This window comes from Melanaphis sacchari, unplaced genomic scaffold, assembly GCF_002803265.2.
Source record: "Melanaphis sacchari strain LSU unplaced genomic scaffold, SCAv2.0 Contig8_pilon_pilon, whole genome shotgun sequence".
Lineage (NCBI taxonomy): Eukaryota > Metazoa > Arthropoda > Insecta > Hemiptera > Aphididae > Melanaphis > Melanaphis sacchari.
In genome coordinates this window covers 4,563,461-4,584,746 of record NW_020271635.1, presented here as the reverse complement: position 1 = coordinate 4,584,746, position 21,286 = coordinate 4,563,461, and the positions used below count along the sequence as shown (strand labels likewise).

Below are 21,286 nucleotides of genomic sequence, written 5' to 3'. Positions count from 1 at the left end.
TACTTATTATAGACTATGTAGTAACCTAGATTATATACTAACCATATTTGCTCTTTTTTACAGCACATTTTTTTTTTTTTACAATAACTGAAAGTTTGAGTTTACTTTTAATATTTAAAAATTTTATTTATCAACTATAATTACATAAAAACGACAGATATCTGTATACGTAGTTTCAATATTTCCTATACACTACTTTAATAAATATTATTCTCTTTATAGTATTAAAATTAAAAATTTTAAATAAACGTGACATAATGAATTAACAATTTAAATACATATTAATACTCATTAAATATGTATATAAGTTCATATCAAATTATTCTTATGTGGTTATAGGTGAATATACAATATATATTACACATTAAACATAAATGTATAAACATAATTATCAGTACCACCATAGTTTAGTTCAATAAAGGATATAATCCAGGTATAATATTAAATTATCGAGGGTCTCTAAATAGCTTTGCTAATTTATAGATGGCTTATAATTCAACCAAAAATAAACGAATTGGGTCTTAAAATTATATTGATCAATGCTTCGATAAATTCTTAGAACTCTATCTGTAGGAAAAGTTAATTTAAATAGTGACCTATAGCCTAAGTATCTATCACTTATTAAATAAATAATGTATTAATCACACTATGGCTAAATATTTAGAAAAAATAGTAAGTGTGTTTTAATTTAAAACTATTATAATAATTATGTAGTAAAGAGACCATTTTTAGACTTAAATTGATTATCTCAAATCGAATCCATTGTAATGACAAATTACTCAAATTTGTGTATTAAATTGTATATATTTAGTTGACAAATAAATATAATTGCATTAGTTTAAGTTTAACTTAATGATTTTAAATTATATTCTATGATAAATACTCATTAAATACATACCAACAGCTAATATGTATTATACACTAGCCTAAAAAAAACCTATAGGTTAAGTTAAGTTAATTAAATTAACAAAAGTTGTGAGTAAAAATTATAAAATAATTATAGTTTTCACCATAAAAAGTTTTGAATAATTTTACTAAATTAACAAATAGTTTTTTTAAAACAATAATATGATTTTAATTTCTACAATAATTAGTTTATTTATAAATAGTAAATCTAGTTCGTTAAAAGTACCCAAGTTATTTATCTGGACGTATAAATAGAACACAAATTTATAAAACCAATAGGTTTGAACAAATTGATCATTTTTAATAATATATTATAGTCATATAGACATAAAATTTAACATTTTTAAAAATATTTATTTAATAGTAATAATTGCAATAAAAAAAAAAAATTAATCACATTCAAATTTTAATAACTAATAATTACCTAATTATTTATTTATGTAAATCAAAAAATCAAAGAAAAGGATTCAGCATTTTTAAAATTATATATTTTTAAATTATTTTGCTTAATAAATCAGTAAATATAACTAGGTATAATATTCTAAATAACGAAAATAAAAATCAATCAATGAAAAGCTCATAAATTATATATTATGTAATGATGAATTCAAATTTCTAAAATTGTTTTTTAGCTTGATAATATTATGTAATAGTATAAATTATAAGTAACCATAATAAATTCAAAATAATTTATTTCAAACTGTTTATTTATTCATTTTTCTTCTTTTTTTTTTTTTTTTTTTTATTATTCAAGTAAAACCTTGACAGTAGTATAATTTGTGTATACATTATATATAAATATAAATATTTAAGTTTATACTTAATACTTATAATTCATATATTTTTATAATAATATTAAAATCAAGTGAAATAGTTACACGTACACTAATACATATAACTTATAATAATTTCAAAAAAAAAAATTCTATTATACCTACAATGTATTTATGATGTTTATGTTAAAATGAATGCCTTCTTAATAAAAACATTAAATACCTAAATATGTATGTAATAAAACAATTAAATATTTAACATGAATTTCTTACTTTTGTCTTGTGCTGTCATTAAACTTGATGACAGCGTTTGCCTGATTTTACTGAATCTAGTGCCTTGTTCCGGCACTGATGATTCAGACCCAGAGTTTGTTTCCGGCACAGGAGGCACGATCTAAAAATAATTAAATACAAATCAATTACATCAATTAACATTGTCAAGCAGAAATTGACTGAAGAATGTCTTAAAAAAAAAAAACTAATAGGTAACTGCAAATTTAAAATTAATTTCATTTTTTTAACCTGTTTAATGATAAAAATATAGTAAAATGAACATTCATATTTTCATCAAAATAATTCGTTGAAATAATGACATCATTTAATAATTAAAAAATATATTTAATTTGGTTTTTAATTTAAACAATTTTGAAATAAAACATATATATTGGGTTGACAATAGTTACTGGAAGTATTATATTTTCGTAGTACAATTTTTCTAATTTTAAACTAAGATAAAAATATAATGACATAAAAAAAAAATTCATTAGAAATCTATTAAAATTTAAAAAAAAAAAATTAATTTTAATAATATTAATTATTATTAAAAGTATTATAATTATTTAGAAGTAAGTAATTAAAATGTATACAACATTTCTTTGGCTTAAAAGTTTGTAGGAAAAAATTGTAAAACAATTTATTCAGAATTTAAAACTAATTTAATTTCTAAATATAGAAATTAACTTTTTTCGTATTTTTAATCAGCTATAAAATACATATTAAAATATAATAGTATATGTATTGTTATGAAAGTAAAAATAAATTTCTTTCTAACTTAAAACTTTTTTAAAAGAATAAATGATGTAAAGGTTTACTTTACAACTTTATTCACAGTTTTCAATTGGTAGATATTTAGTATAATCATAATCATAACGGAACGTGACTGAAATTAATCGAAAATAATTTTAGACATCTGTATTCCACGACAAGAAAAACGCAAACATAAAATAATGTAAATTTAAATATAGCTTGGAAAGATACTTTTTATTTCTTTTAATTTATAGAAATATTCTTCTTTTATTCGTCTTTTCATTTTTATCTTCTCACCGACACCTCGATTGCTTATAATAAATCACGAACAGACGTAAAACCAGGCGTTTAGCTCACTGATTTATGAAAATCTGATTTCTTTTTTTCATCGTTGCCTACTTTATTTTGATTGTTGGAAAATTACTTTTGAACATTTTCTTCTCATATTGTGTTACACGGTCACTTCAGAAAAACAATTTTCTTATAAATCGTCACTCTAATTATCTTCATCGTATTCCCAATAGAACCTAGTGAAAATGTCTGGTAAACATTTTAATAACTTAAAAATAATTTTCAAGAGATTATTTTTATATTTTTAATAAAAAAAAAAAAAGTTGTCGATAAATAAATATTTGACCAGAAAAATAAATGATTGGTATTATATATGATAATATCATATGTATTACTAGTTGCATTTGTTTGGAATTATTTTAAAATCAGATCTTCATAACTCAATAGAAATTTTACATAATTTTAATAATCTTAATGAAATTATGCATATATATATATAATTATAGAATATGTTAGCATACATAATTAAAAATGATAAGCCACATAAAAATCCATAACAAAAAATTTTTAGTTAAATTAATTTATTACATTAGTGCACAAAACTTAACTAAGAAATATTACTTATGAGTCATTATAATTAAAACTATTATAAAAATTCATTGCGTAGACTTATAAATTATAACCACTATTAAGAATAGTAAAGAATGGAATAAAAATACTCCTATGTCTTTAACTTGGGTAAAATAGATAAAACACTTTTTATAACTGTTTAGAACATAAGTAAGTATAAATTATAAGCAAAACATCTATTATTATTTTCTTTAAGACTATATTTTATTGTTACAACTATGTTAATATATTTATATTACTATAAATTATACAAAATATAAAATTATAGTAAATATATTTTTTATTAATTATATTAGATTGTTTTAAATAAGTAAATATAACGTTATCTGTTTAATTTTTTATTTCTAAATTACAATTTTACTATACTACTAAAATATTCAAATCTTGTTAATAAAAATATTGTATAAATAAATCAGATAATAAAACATAAAAAACAAAACCATTATATAAATTTTATTTTGAGAAACCATATACTACATTTTTGTAATTAGATTAAATGTTCTTTTTAATTTAAAATAAAAATGTCATGCAATAAAAAGTATTTTAATTATTTAAGAACACATTATCATGTTTTTAAATAATAAACAACAATTATATTGATTAATATATTTTACAAAACAGTTGTGCATTTTATATTAAACAAGTATTAGCCTATATATTTGCTTCAGTATTTTAATTAAACTTATCAATGCAACTAATATATAATTAATAATATTTTAAAAATTAAATGAAAAACAACAGAATTTATTTTGATATATTTATTCTTTTTAAAACATATTATTGCATTAGTTAAACATATATATATATATATTATGGTCTGTATGATATTAAAAAAATAAAAACCTTCTATTTTAATAATATTCAAAAAATTGAACTAAGTGTATATCACACTGACGCTATTAATTATACGGGTTTTATTGTATAATAAGCTATATTATTTAAAACTATTAAATACTTAGAGTAAAAAAATGATAAGTACAGGTTAAATAAAACAAATTGTATCAGTTCAAAACTATCATTCGCCTAATTAATAAAACTCGTGATAAAATATACACTTCAAATTCTGTTATTGATAAAAAAAATTGTGTTAAGATATTGTAATCTCACTTTATTATCTTCAAAAATAATGTTTTTAACTCTAAATATTATATTTTTTATTTTTATTTAAAATCAATAACTATATATTGATTAAAAAAAATTATTTTAGTGTCATTTAAAAAATTAACAAATGCCTGTGTAGTGTGTTTTCAAACGTATACTTTTATATACAATTACACTTTAAATGTTCAAATTAACGTGGTCATCAAAATAAAAGACAAATATTTTTAATAATATAAAACGTATCACTGATCATTTTCTCTTGCATTTACATAAAAATCAGATATTCTTGCAGAGGACCTATGTAATTAAAATCACACCTGAATTTACCTCTCTTAAGTTTGAGACATTGTGTCAGTTATAATTTTATTCAATTTTTACTAAATGTAAAATCATCTACAAAACTTACCACACCAACCTTAACATCTGATATTTAAAAAAAAAAAAACTGGCTAATAGATAAGTAATATCCAAGTTATACTTTTATATTATCCAACACAATAGTTAAAAATCTTCACTCAAAAAAACAATCAATCTTCTTAAACATAAAATAATGCAGTTCTACAGTTATCTCATTTTTCAACAACGTCATCAGTTATGATCAAAAATCACAATTATTAAACTAAACAAACTTCCTGAAAACCTCTCCTTATGCACATCCATTATTAACCTTTTACCAGTTCTTCTAGATATTGCCAAAGAGTTTAATACGATATGAAGTGAAGAACTTTTTTATTAATAAAAATGATATGTTTCCACCACCTTAATATTTTATATTAAAATCATATATATTAATAATAAATAATAATATATATATATATATATATATGACTTAAATTTTGCATCACGGCCTGAAACACTTAAAACGATATTCTATTTCTGCTAACGTCCTTCCAGGCAGTGATATAGCCCGTTTCTTGTTTAATATCTATACTTCAAACCAGCCCACGTCATAACATGCAATCCTTTGAACTTACACAAAGATATACTTAGAACCTTTATATACACATATATTTTAGATTATTTCTAAGACCCTCAAGTCTTCTACTGCAACTTCACCTGAATACTCTCTCTCAAAAGTTTATAAATAATTATAAAATTGAAGAATTAATTCACATTCAAATTTAGCAATTTTGCACCAGTAAAAATTTATAAAACTATGATTTTTCACTCATCTAAGGTTAAATATTATTGTAAATACACTTATCTATACATTTCATCCGTTTCCATGCAAAACAACATTTTTATTCCGACTAGCTAATTAGTCATCTACTTATCTATCTTATCAAACTCTCTTCCTAACTCAACATTGAAATAACTAAAAATCATCAAGTTTTTCAGACTGAAATTTTGTGAAACTACCCATCGTTTCTTTTCCCGTCCAAAACTATATTATAAAGGTTTTATTTTTTTCAGAATAATACTTTAAAAAAACTGCTCGTTCAAATGTCTATAAATTATCCTCAATTTTCCTTAGTTCAAATATATATTTTTAATGTTTACCTTTTTAATAATTATCTTCTATCTATTGACGTTGTCTAAATTAAACTGAAAAAATTTAAAAACTATTTACTATATTATAACAGAGTAAAAACTAGAATAAAACTGTAAGGCAATTCAAAAATAAATATTTACAAATATTGATTTTCCAACTTCATAATTTTTATCTTTTCTAAATATCTCAAAACTTTATTTTAGAACAAAAATTAACTTTTATCAATATTTTAAAACGGTATGATTAAGTTTACATAGTGTTTGAAAAATATATGTATAGGTAAAAAATGATTTTAAACGCACATTCTTGAATCTCGTGCTTATGATTTGAATATCGGTTATATATATTTATAAACAGTAAACAAAACATACCGATAGAAATACATTTATATTCGTATTGAATACAGATAAAACATTAAACTAGAACAAAAAAAAAAGTAAATCGACAAATTTAAAATAGATCGTCTGCTGCAAAGAAATAGTCACATCAAAAATAAAACACACAAAAAGCTCGGCGTGAAGTACTTTTCAAAAACTCAATTTCAGGAAGGAATAAACGAGATTGAGTTAGGAGAAAAAAAAGAAACTCATATTTTATACTTAGGGACCCATTAAACGTTGTAATTTTTATATAAAAATTACAAATATAAGGAGAACCACAGTTCAAAACAGCATTAATTCAGCAGGGTCTTCTATACGAGTATAGCGTGCACGTTGTTATTATTTCCGAGTGGTGGGGTCTAATTATATTTGAATTTTTTACACGAACTTTTTCTACCATCCACTCACTACACTCCCGTCTAACCATATTATCTATCATATTTTGTTGCCAATAATATGACTTGTAAAAAACTGACATCAATTTACGTTCACCCATCGTTCGGTTAAATTTTATAATAATGAACATCATTTGTAGAATAAATGTACATAATATACGAATTCCTCTAAAAATACAAATACACTGAATTAAGATCACTTACAATAAAAATAATTTATCTCCATGGTCGTATGCGTGATAAATACTTGTGCTCACTTAATTTAACAAATTGACTCTAAACTAATCAACATATTTTGCAAATTGGATTTTTTAACATTTAAAGATCAACATAGAAAAAAAAAAAATGTTTTTTCTAAACTTAGTAATTTATTAAAATAAATTAATTAACAAATCAAATCGCTTCTATTCGATAAATAAAGTATTAATAAAAAATATTTTAAAAATGTTCTGAGATGAATCATAAAATAACAATTTTTAATTGTTTTTTCAAAAAACTTTTTAATACTTTTTAATACTTTTTTCAAAAAACAAAAATTTTCAACAAAAATTTTCATGATTATAAAAAACGGTTAGTTTATTTATAATAAAATTATTAGCTATAAATAAAAGCTATAATACTATATACAATTTAATTATCGGCATATAAAAACTAATATATGGCATATTAATTAAGCATGTTAAGTTTTGTTAAAAATGTTATAAAATTAATTCAATTTCAAAATAATATATTTCTATTGAATTTTAAATTTTATTTAAAATAGTAATATAAACACGATTATATCATTTTAGAAATATAGGCTATATTTTTTTTTTATCCTAAGTAAAATAAATTGTTTATTTTTATTACACTGTTGTATATTTGTATTCTAATAAAAACATTTTAGTTAATAAAAATATTTCAAAAGATCTACATAAAAAGTTATATATCGAAATCTTTTATATTATTACATTGAATATTATAAAGGTTGTATATTGTCCTAAACTATTCAATTTCGGATCCTGAGTGAAGCAAGGAGCTATTGATTTTACAATGACGTGTGCTTTTTATATTTTGACTTCACTCCTTTTTGAGTAGTAAAACAGTAAAAAAGTATAATTCAGCACGTCATTTATAAAATAGAAATTTAAAACCCCCGATATTTTATGTCAATCATATTTTATATTAATCTATTGTTTTGGAAAAAATATAGTTAAAAATGAGTACTGATTTTTTTTTTTTTTAAATTCATTTATTTAAATACAGTTACATCTCAATGCAGCTATATGCATAAAAATCAGTCAATAATCTTTTTTCAATAGACTTTTTAATCTTATAATACTAATATAAGTTGTATTTATATAATAAAGAAATATTACCGAAAGTGTTTATCATTCAAAATAAATATTAATAGTTAAACATTTAGATAATAATATTCTATTTTTTCAAAAATATTGAAAAAATTGTATTTATTACTACCAGAAATATACAAAAATACAAAAGCTACTAACTTTGCTCTTCGTCAAAATGAAATATTTGTGGTGATACAGAGTTTTCCCACTCTCTATAATATATAAGACCCTCATTTATATTATTTGTCTAACTAGTTTATCTTTACCGGTAAAATATTATTGTATCAATCCTACAAATATATATTCTAATATTTTTTTTTAATGTTTATGTCTAATTTAAATTTAAGAATGAAATCAAAAATAAATTACAAATTTTCAAATATAGGCACTACAAGCATATAACTATTCATCAATACATTAATTATTAAAATTATTTCAATTTAAAAAAAAAAAAATGGTGCTTTGTAGTTTTGTCACTTTCTCCTTCCACTTTGTAATTGACATAAAAAAAAATTGTGTATTTGTATTTTCGGTACTTTTAAATTTTTATACCGAATAAAAAACTTATGAGAAACTTGTGGTTAATTTTCAGGCTTTTTGAAAAACAAGGAAAAAATATAATAACCATAAATTTAAAAAAATATATTTCCCATTATTTTTATTTTTTAAAAGTACATACTATAAAATTTTTACTTTTGACAACACACATAGTACAAACTAGATCCAATTTCCTACCAGAAACTACCATCAATATTCTGCAGTAAAAAATATCTTTAGATACACAAAAACCTCAAACATCATTGTAAAATCAATAGTTTCACCCAGAATCTAAAATTCCAAATAACAATACCTATATATTATCTATAAAATATTCAAATAAACTAAGTAATCACAAACACTTTCCTTTACCAGTAATTATAAAACAATAATACAAAATATAAAAATAATAGGTACATTTTATATTTTCTTATTTATTTAACTCTTCTGACATTGTAATAATTAATATAATTTGTTTTTATCCTATACATAATGCAGAAATAAATTTAAAATATTTCATGAAATTGTTTAAGTTTTGGAGCATAAAATTTTAACACATATAGATATTTAATTTTTATTAAAAAAAAAAAAAATTAATAAATCGATACGTTTGAAACTTTTAAATATTAAATAAATACCCCCTGAATGCCAAAACTTACCTTAAATGAACTAATAATTAAAATTAAAAAAATTTTAAAGTTACCATAATTTATTCTCTTTATATTCACTACTTTAAAAAGGTCAAATAACACTTTTTATAAAAGAATACATCTCAATGTACTTAAAAAGTCATTCAATGACGAACACAATGACCATCTTGTTGGTTTGGGTATGGGGCGTGTTTTCTTTTATTGCATCAAGACATTCGTTTATTCTTTGTGGGTGAGCAAAAATAAGAATAATAAAAAAAAGAGCAATGAGCCAAACCTTTTAATATTAGTTCAATCGTTTTGGATGTTTTGAAAAATACTAAATATATAAATCAAACCCTGAGTCATAGGATCAAAATTCCTAATGTCACCGAAAAAAATATTTAACAAACAATATAAAACTGAACATACTTATAAGAAAAAGGATAATTTTACATATTTTGTATTATTTCTATAAAATAGTCTGTATATTTTTATTCAATACTTAGCCTAAATACATTTATATAATGTTTTAGTTTTAAACACTGTATAAAAATCATACTTTAATAATATAGTTATTAATATAGTTCATTGTTAATATGAAAGTATAAATGTCTTTTTGTAAATAGATCGAAATGTGTAAAATATTACAAATTACTTTAAAAATAATATAAAATATGATAATAAATATTGATCAAACTTATTGTAAACCACATTTTGGGTAAAATTCTTTGATTGTAAGCGTGTTTACCTGAGTAATAAGTTGATAACTTCTGATAGACATGAAATCTCAAATAGGTATACACGCATTTCAGTATAATATTTACTTTATTAAATAATACCTTAACTATGACCTAATAAACCGGAATTATATTTTGTGGTAGGTAGAATATTATACAAATCAAAGAAATTCTAATCATTTATTTTTACTTGATTTATAATTATTATAAATTATAATATATTAAAACTAAAACATTAAAGGAACTATGAATTGACAAAACGTTTAATTAAAACTATAACTGTTAAATATATTTCGTTAGAAATACTCGTTATTTATTCGAATTAGTAACATTATTTTCAATTAAATGAATTAATGATTAGAAATTTAAATTATAACAATGGAAATAATGCATTATAGTCCTGAATTTATAAATTCACAATACATTTTATAATTATTATTCCGGACAACTGTTATTTGAATAACTTTATAATCCCAAAAAATCTCTAAAACAAACTACCAATTAGGTATACATGTATATTAAATACTGTTAATAAAATATCTGTAACTGAAAAATGAAAAATCTCTTCATTACTATTATGTTTGATATATTTTGACAATTTTATAATTTATTCAATTATTTTAGTTAACTGAATTTTATCTTTTGTATGTTATTCGTCATCAATTATAATAAGCATACATATATCATAGATATTTAATACTATTTTATACTTTTCGTTTATGGTTAAATAGCCGAATAGCAATTGGATTTTAAATAGTAAAATTTACACATTATATAAAGAACTCAAAGTGAATAAATATTATAAACATTCCACAAATTATTTAAATAAGCTTATCAATAAAGGGTAAATTTTTCTGATTTTCTAGCGTTATCTTATAAATAAATGGGAATAAATAACGGTTACACATACCAATACATTTTATTTAAACGCAATTTTTATTAAAATACTAATTAATCAACTTAATGGATTAATCAGCAATAACAGATATTAAATTGTTTTTAGCACTTTAAATAAAAAGAACATTGATTTTGATTATAAGCATAGTGTATTAAAATAAAATTATATAAAATTAAAACAGATAATATTTTTCAATGTCCATATAAAATTAAATTGATTAATCATAATTCATTAATTTATGGACAATTATATTGAAACTTGATTTTGAATATTTTTATAATATCTACCTCTACGTACAAAAATAAAAAACAAACTGAACAAAAATGATTCATTTTGTTTTTTAATATAAAATAGTCTGTTAAAACAGTATAAATAATATTCATTGACATCATTGATGTTTCCCAATTAAATACGTATGTAAAACCTGATAGTAGAAATATAGTAGCAATGAAAAGAACGAATAAAATATTACAGATAAAAAAAGAAAATTTTAAATTTACTTTAAATTATAGTAACAATAAACCTATGATCATGGTAAGTTAGAAACTCAAATATAATAATTATATTAAATTAAAACGTTATACTTAGTAATTAATTTATATAACCACAACCAAATATACCTCTATACGGATACATATTATGTTATATGAAATGTTCAAAGAAACAAAATTGTATAAAATATTTTCAAATTAATAATATCAAATAGTCTAGAGTAGGTAATAAATTAAAAAATTGATCAAAAAATCGTTAGGGCGAAGAAAAATTGAATCATTTTATACGTACAAATAATTTATAGGTAATCAATTTTTGTAAATATTCACACGTTATTCAACATTTACGCCAATTGAATAATTAATGACAATGATAATAACATTCAGTAGAACAAGTTTTCGATACCATTTACACTCGAATAGTATAGTCTTAAATTTTGAATTATATAATTATAATTATAATACACAACAATAGGATATTCTACTGAAAATATGAATTATTTAGCATTAATATCTAAAAAAGGATATCCATAGAATTTATTGTGTAATAAAAACGAACAACTTAATTGTTATATTACTTACTGGCTATTACTGGCTGTCAACCTTTTATAGACATTTTATCTAAAATTGTATGGTTTGTTTTCGTACATATTTTTAAAAAAGCCATGGTACTATGGGCAATACCAAAATACAAAAATAAATAATTTGAAATAATTTATTTAAAAAAAAATTATCATTTTATAAAACTATTAAAATACAATACTTAATTATTCGTAAATTTTTATTTTCCATAAGCAATTTGTCATAAAAAAATATTGTTACTGAATGTTTAAATGAAATACATCACAGATATGAAATTATTTTATTCAAATTCGTAAAAAAAAATTATTGGTTATCAATTTAATAATATTATATTATAAACATGTATTGTTATCTAAACACTATAATTTCTTATATGTAGAGTACTTTTGTCTTTCGAGTTTTAATTCACCAAATACTTCTTCTACCCAATTATACCGTGATTATACAATAATTTGATATTATACTCAATATTTATATTGTGTTAGACGAATTATCTGATCAAAGTCTTACTAAGATTTTTCAAAAATGTAATATATTAATATTAAACGTAAATACGAATATATTACGAATAAGCGTTGTAGAGAAATATGTCGCTGTTCTTAATGTCCCTATACTATAGAAACCTGTAAATGCAAATAAGGTTTCTAATACCCTAATGCATCCTATCAATTACCTTCATTAGTTGCCCACCGCGTGATTCTGTGGGGTTTATCTGGCCAATAGTGATATTGAAGTACAGACTCGTTTCGCTGGAATTTCGTGACATATGCACACCGTTTTAATATTATAATGTGCCATCTCCCATAACAGCCAAATCTAAATAGTAGACACTTCCAAATAGCAGACATTTTTTTGAGATAATACTATAAACTTAAATAGTCTTATACCATCGCGTAGTGTCTATTTTTCCATGTATTCACTATGCATCCACCGTCGAATATATAATGCACTTATGTATACCATGCACGTAAATATGTATAATAGCATTATGCAGTACAACAAAAATTTAACCACCTACCTGTATCTATAGTCTAACAAATCGTTTTCGCATCACCGTTCGTGTGTGCATAAAATTTAGCGTTGTGCAGTGTGAAACTAGTCTTAATCACATTTGGCACATTAAGCCTTCTATTTTCCGAATTTTCCGAATATCAAAAGTAAGTTGAATAGAGTCGCCTAATCACAGGTTTTTTAAGGTAGGTTAAGAAAGTCCATGGAAGCCTTGGTAAAAATATAATCGTGTATCGTGCTGTATGACAGTTTATAATGACTATTTCATAATATGAATTATCATGTAATATCGTGGATTATCGTCAGCTCATTTGTAACCGACGGCACATATGTATGTACTATTTTTTTAATAAAACTAAATTGCGCTTTTGAAATGTACAATTTTCAACGTTCCTATAAAATTGTATTTGCTGCGTAGTTAAGTTAAAAATACGAATATCTTAAACCACGCAAACGAAATAAAAAATTAATTAAATTACTCATTTTATACTATAATTCTATATAAATCAAAAATCTAACATATTTATATCAACATCACGCTGCACAGTGATCTCATTGCTAAGTGCTGCTAATTTATAACCATAACGTAAATTAATTTTGTTTTTTTATACAATTTGAATTATGAATGTACTATATAAAATTAATTTGAAAAAGTTTTATAATTAATTAGTTTTTTAACTACTTATATATTTGATAAATAATTCCTAAGATAATAATAATATATAGATTTATTTAATTTGATTTTATATTCCAACGTTTTAGTTTAAATGCTATAAACATAATTTCTAAAAAATAATATGTATTTCTATATTTATTATTTTCAAAGATTATTATCTTATAATATATATGAGTATATTACATATTTAATATTTAAATTAAAAATTAATTCAAATATATGAATTTAATGCGTCAATAATTAATGCTAAAAATGTTTTATTATATTACATATGGTTAATTTATTAAATCGCTACACCATCTATATAATATCCAATTTATATTATTCAAAGAACAATGCATGATATGATAATTATTTTACATAATTGCTTATTAATAGGGCTTGGGTTTTGTAGCAAAATAAATCCTTAAAAAAGCATTTTAAGTAACTAAAAAAAAGCAAAAAAATCGTTTATTAAATTTAATTCTAAAAAAACAAATTTAAATTACACATAAAATTAAATATTAAAAAAGGAATTTACGGCCATATATTTGGTTAAATTACTTTCATTAAAACTCATCCTATTAGGTACTAATAACGATTATAAAGAAATAATTTAGAATACTATACCTCTATACCTTACTATTTAATATTTACTGGTCAACTAAAGTATTAGAACGTGCTATAAAAATACTCAAATATAATTCAGATAATTTTAAAAGTATACAATATAAATAAAACTACCTATAGAATTTCGCCACAATAACGACAGTTATTTTATCAGTCATCCATTTATTACTGTTTTTTTTCACCAGTTTTATAATTTCTATCAATAATAATGTAGTATTCTTAGTCCAAGTATACTAATATACATAGAAATAAGTTAAATTTCCAAAAAAAAGATGTAAAAATTAAAAAAAAAAAAGAACCAAATAATGAAAAAAGCAATAAAAAGCAGGTTTTGTAGAAAAAAGCAAAATAAAGTTTACTTGATTGAAATCAGAACGATTCAAAACGTATTTATACATAAGAATTATGTTTCTATCACACACCTCTCAAAAAAAAAGCATTTACTACAAAATCCAAGCCCTACTTACCTATTAATTATTATTTCAATTAAGGTAATGTTTTTATAAAACCTATATTACATGGTACATCTTTAACCCAAATACATATAATTTTAGACAAAACAATAATGTATTATCATAATAATAAATTGAACTTATCAATTATATTTTTCAAAAAATAATAATACGTTATCATTTATATTTCATATTCTTATTCTAATACGAGTAGAGGTTTGTTATACGAAATACATTGGAAATAAATTTCCCAAATGATTCAATAATCTAACTGTTATTTGCCTTTATGATACATTCATAGAAAAAATAATTTAAGTTTACTCAATTTTTCAAATAAGATTTATAAACTGATTTAAATAGGAAAAAAGCGACCGCTATAGACTTATATCTATACCAAGTGATATGTATATTTTAACATAGTGTCGTCGCAGTTGTTCAGTCATGACGTTATCGCGTTCCAAGATTGATTATAGGGTTAAGTGTTTTCAACTGAAAACAGATACCATCTTTATAGTGGTATTCGTGTTGTAACAGCTGACATTTTTATGACTCGATACCATAAAAGTACAAAATAATTATGGTTTATGCTATAAATTAGCACTATGGCATATAAAAAAAAACCTAATAAAAAGTCTTGTGCGTGTGAACTAGATGAAAATTAGCTACTAGTGACTATTTGAACGCAAAATATAAATAAGTGAATGATTTATCCAATCCTTTTCAGAATTTCTCGTCAGATTGAATCGGGTTAAATTCATGTCAAAAAAATATTAAATAAACAATGGTATCGACTGTTTATTATATATTATTGCGTAGGTATAGCACATTGTATATTATATTTAGGTTGGTCAGGTTGTTGTGATATTGTGCTATTAATTGTGGTATTCACGACAACGATTTACACTTAAATGTCAGATCAAATTTTACTTTTACCAGGCAAACTTCAAAATCACACCGAAACTTTCGACCAAACTTATAATAATTAGGCCCAGACAGTTGCGTAATCAAAAGGTCCGTTGAAACGAATCCATTACACAATACTATTGAAGCTTCATTTAAACTTTATAGCTTCTATAAGGAAAATTAGACTTTCTATAGGCTTTCAATTAAACACCTATCGGACCCGACAAAACCTGAAATGTTTATGATTAATTCTATACGCGCTGATACGCGCTAACGAATACAACGTCGACAACAGTGTCGTGTACGCCGTCGTCATTCGTTTTGTTACGTGTCAGTAGGCATACGAACGACGACGGTACACAATAATAACAACAACAACAACATAGGATAATATTAGAATCAGTGAGGCGGATGCTAAAACGGCATAGGCCAAACAGGACGACGACGACGATCGCAATGACAATGATGGCAACATGACGACGAGCTAGGTTTTTGGTCGTCAGATAATAAAATTGCGGAGAGCGCAACTGGTAGGCGAACTCTACCGCCCGTAGTATGTGTACTATGGCGCGTTACGCTAGCGATCGGATGTAAAGGGGGACGACCGGGAAAAACGGGTACCGGAGCTGCCGGGGTAACGGCGGCGGCGGCGGCAGCAGCAGCAGCAGCAGCAGCAGCAACGTGAGCGTCGGCAGTGGTGGTGACGGCGCGTGGAGGGAACGCAGTGGACGAGGTGGACGACGCGCGAGGTGGACACGTGAGGTGGACGAGGTGGTTGCCCAGAGGTATAGAGAGCGCGTTATCCAGGGTTGTTGTGAACGTATTGATTATGGCGTGGCGCGCGCGATGCACACGCCGCCGTCAGCGGCGCGGCGGCGGCAACGACGACGACGACGACGACGACGACGATGGCGATGACGACGACGACGACTACAACTACTACTCCGCGGCCGCGGTGCGGGTCGTTCCCGGGACCATCTGCCTCGCCGCCGTCCCACGCGCGCGTCCCGCTGCCGCTCACACGCAGACCACCGCCCGGGCAACCACCTCCGTCTGTGTGTGTGTGCGTATTACTATTATTATTATTATTATTATTATTATTATTATTATTATTATTATTATTATTATTACACGCACACCGCGCGCGGGGTCGCCGCCGCAATCGTCGTCGGTCTTCGTGATCGTTGCCGGCGCGTAACAGGTAAAAGCTGTGCGCTCCGACGTTACCTACTGCGGAACACGCGCGCGTCTCGTGCGCAATATAATATAATATATTATTATGATATTATAACAACGCGCCACGCGTACAAATAATAGTAATAATAATAATAATAATAATAATAATAATATTATATAAACGTACGTATGCAGTATAATATGGGCACGCTTAATAAGTATTACAATATGACATACGACGTGGTCGCCTAAAGTGCACCGACACCGAACAACCGCCGCTCGACAGGCAGGCACCTCTCCTAATGAGTCGTTCCAATTAATTTACGTCTATTCCGTGTGTCGTACAACCTATATCGTGATTATAATAATATGATATTGTCATTACGCGGTTCGCACGTCACGCAGTTACCCGACATACATACTATTATGTTGTACGGGCGAACAATTAATCGATTAATAATAGATACTATGCGCGATGTGTGCGCGTCACGCGTGTATCGGGGCGGTGTAGATTTCGTAAATAGATTTGGATTCCGCGAGGACGCAGTCGTCAATATTTTTTTTATTTTTTTTTTTTTTGCTCGAAAAATGCTTTGAGGATCCCTGCCCGGGAGCCCGAGAAACTCAATAATTTTCCACGAAATCGATTTATATTAGTAGGTAGGTAATTTGTTACCATAAAATATACATATTATGTATTGTATATTGTATTTATTTTAATGAATAATAATTATTATTGTTTTAAAGAAAATGATTTTTTTTTTTGTCAATGCCAATTAGTGTATAACATGCTGCGTATGCAACAAGTATATAATACTAAACAATAATACGACTAACTTAAATTTAATTTTTGTCCTTACACTTTGTGGGTCCGGACTAAATTAACTATTTTTTTTAAAAAAAAAAAAATTTAAAACTTCAAAAAAAAATATTTTGAAGTAAAATGATAATATCAAAAGTATTTTTTTTTTTTTTTTTGTGTGTAACCTAAAAACTTAAATATTAAAAAGTTATTTTCATATCTTAAAATCAATTATTTTTTTTATTTTCGTGTAAAAAAAATATCAAAAAATAAATGTTAGAACTAATATTTTACTATACCAATTAACTATACCAAAATAAACTAATTGAAATATTTGATAAATATTATTTAAAACTAAATTTAATTTAATGTTTCAATAAGTAATCGGATTTCGTCATATTTTATTTAAATTATAGTCGTTAATATTTAATTTAGCCAAATATAATAATATTTTATAGCTTTTTAAATTTGTTTTCACTTAATAATTCATACTCAATCAAATATTTATATTTTCTTAAGATTAATTTAAAGTTAATTTAATTCATAAACATATATTTACTAAACAACTCAAAATGTAGGTAAAATATAAACTTTAATATGCATATTACAGTAACATTTATTTAGCGGCGTATTATCAGATAAATAGATTTTAAAATACTACCATTATATACATATTACAAAACTTACATTTTTAATAAAATGTCAATTGGGATCAACTACTCTCATATTGTCTCTACCAGAAAATTTCTTACATGCTAAAATAATTACTAAATAATGTATAGTTTAATTATTTTAAACTGTAAATATCAAATTAAATAGTATTATACCTAGTTATAATACGATGAAACATTAAAAATAGCATTATGTATCCGGAATGTGTTTACTGATGCTATACAGATGCACATAATTTTTATTCAAAAATAATAAAATTAAAATAGAAGTGCATTAGTCCAAGTTCTATTGACCTTTCTAAAATAATTACTTTCACAATGACATGATATCACTGCGGTAAACGGTTTGACTGTAGTGTATACACTATATCATGCGAAATAATATTACTACAACTGCGGAAACAATATTACCACTCATCACACCCATTACGGCATTTAAATACTGAAGATGTGTATGTATTATGCATATACTAAAAATTATTTCAAATTAAAAAGTGCAAAACTTTTGTTTAGTTTGGCTTTCAAAAAATTGTCGCCCCTAAAAATGTAATGGTTTGCCCAGAGAACTATGCTCTTATCCCACGTTCTTAATAATACATTACGTGAGGCTTCTAGACGCCTAAACCCACTTAGTGGTAAATCATAATATAATATTATTGTACATCGAATATTTATTATTATTAATATACGTATCATACGTGTATTTATTACTATGATAATAATTTTGAAAATGTTATTTTATTTTTGGAATTAATTTTATTTTTAACGTCAGATGCCTTTATGAATTAAGAAAATTTAAGATATATTTAAACTGACTTCATTCATTTTACATTACACAAGTGTTTTTTTTTTTTTTACTTTTAAAATATAAAAGGCAATTTATCTCCAATTCTCCATTTTACTAACATAAATATAGTAACAAACCCCAAAACGATGTTCCCACGAGACTGATTCTCGACAAAGGCGAATGAAGGGAAAATCGACTACCTACTAATATAGGTGTGTTATTGACTATTTGTACTACTTTTTTTTTTTTTTTTTTTTTAATAATAATTTTTAATAAATTTACCTATTGTAAAAAATAAAAATAATAACCATTTTTTTATTATTTATTTTAATAATATCTTATATCAGTTATATATCAACACAAGCTTTAGCTCTATAGATGATAAAGGTTTTTCATGTATGATAGTCATAATATTATATTGTCTATTGTTAAAAGATTTTGATAATAAAAAAAAACAAACAATATATTATGGATTACCACCTTTGTTTGTTTTAATGAAAAAAACATTTGCAGACGAATTGTGTTAGTTTTTGCATTTATTTTTAAATTAAAGTACGTCTAAAAAGAATTTGATGTTTTAATTTTAGTCAGTATACATCTATCATAATAACAGCATTCATTATTCATAGGTATATTATAATGTATAATACACTGCCATCAATAATAATTACATGTAGTTATAATGTTTTGACTATTCTCTGCAAATGCGTAATGAGTCAAAGAATCATTATTAAAATTAAGCATAATAGAACTGTTAAGCTTAAAATAAAAATATAAAACATAAGCTCAAACAAGTCTTAATTAATCGTTTTAATATTTAAGTATTTTCAAGTATTAAATAGAAGGTGCGTTCCCGAATACAACATTTTTATAAGATAATACTTCCTACTTTTTTATAAGCCCAAATAATATACATTAAAATTTAACTTATTTATTTAATTCTATGATTATCACACGTTAGAATTAATAACAATTAATAAATTTTCAAACTTTTTGACCAAGTGAAAATTTTTATTGATATTCAAAAATTTCAAATACGAGTATATTATATCTATATATTGCTCAAAAATCATCAAAAGAGTTTTAAATTTTTATCATATTACATATAAAATTTTAAAATTAACAATTAGTAAAAAATTTAAGTGTCAATGGTTATTTATTTTTAAATTACGAGTATTACACCAAAAAAACAAAATTCATCTCATAAAAACTCCTGTTTTTGGCTTAATTTTTTTTTTTTTTTCTCGATTATTTTGCAAAATATTGGAAATTTTTAATTTTTTCTGTATTCAACTAGATTTAATTTACCAACAGAGACTACCTTTCAAGTTAAAAACCACAGATCTTTATAAATCAATAAATTTGTCGTTCCAATCAAAATCAAAATTTTTATCTATAACGCATACACAATTATATTCAATTCAATTTACAATATCCACATCTAATTTTTAATTTATTCATTATTGAAATAATATTATGTTTCAATATGATTAAATGTTTTTTTTTTCAGTTTAAAATATTTTCTACATTTAAACCAAAGTTTGAAAACTATCTTTAGTACTAATGCATGACGGGTATTGTCACATTTATTTTAAAATACACCAAATTAGAGAATACTTAACCTAGTTCCGAATAGTTTACTATTGTGAACTAAGAAAAAGAACTTCGTATCTAAGTACTAATCATTAAAATCACTTATATCAAGAACAATTACTTTTCCACTGAACAAAACACCGTTTGTTTTAATATATTTCAGTAATCTGTTTAGAACCATTAAGAAACATGCAGTTGCATCACTATCACTATTTCACAATAAATAAGTCCTACAACAATTTTAACTAACAATAAACATTTTCAACCAAACTAACTATACCAGTAAAATTACTACTGCAGATTCATATAATTTAAAACCTTGTCCTTATTATGGCAAAAAATTAGACAATAATAATATAAACATTAAGCACAGTGATTCATCAAACGTGTTCACCTTCGAATTA

The 21,286-nt window shown here is 24.1% G+C and overlaps 1 protein-coding gene across 1 annotated transcript in view; it reads right to left on the bottom strand.

The window, feature by feature from the left end:
• Positions 1–21,286, bottom strand: part of LOC112602651 (regulating synaptic membrane exocytosis protein 2) — a 194,974-nt gene that overhangs the window by 132,401 nt on the left and 41,287 nt on the right. The window contains exon 3 of the mRNA XM_025350840.1: positions 1,953–2,073. Coding sequence (XP_025206625.1) covers positions 1,953–2,073 — 121 coding nt within the window. The remainder of the gene's footprint in view (positions 1–1,952; positions 2,074–21,286) is intronic.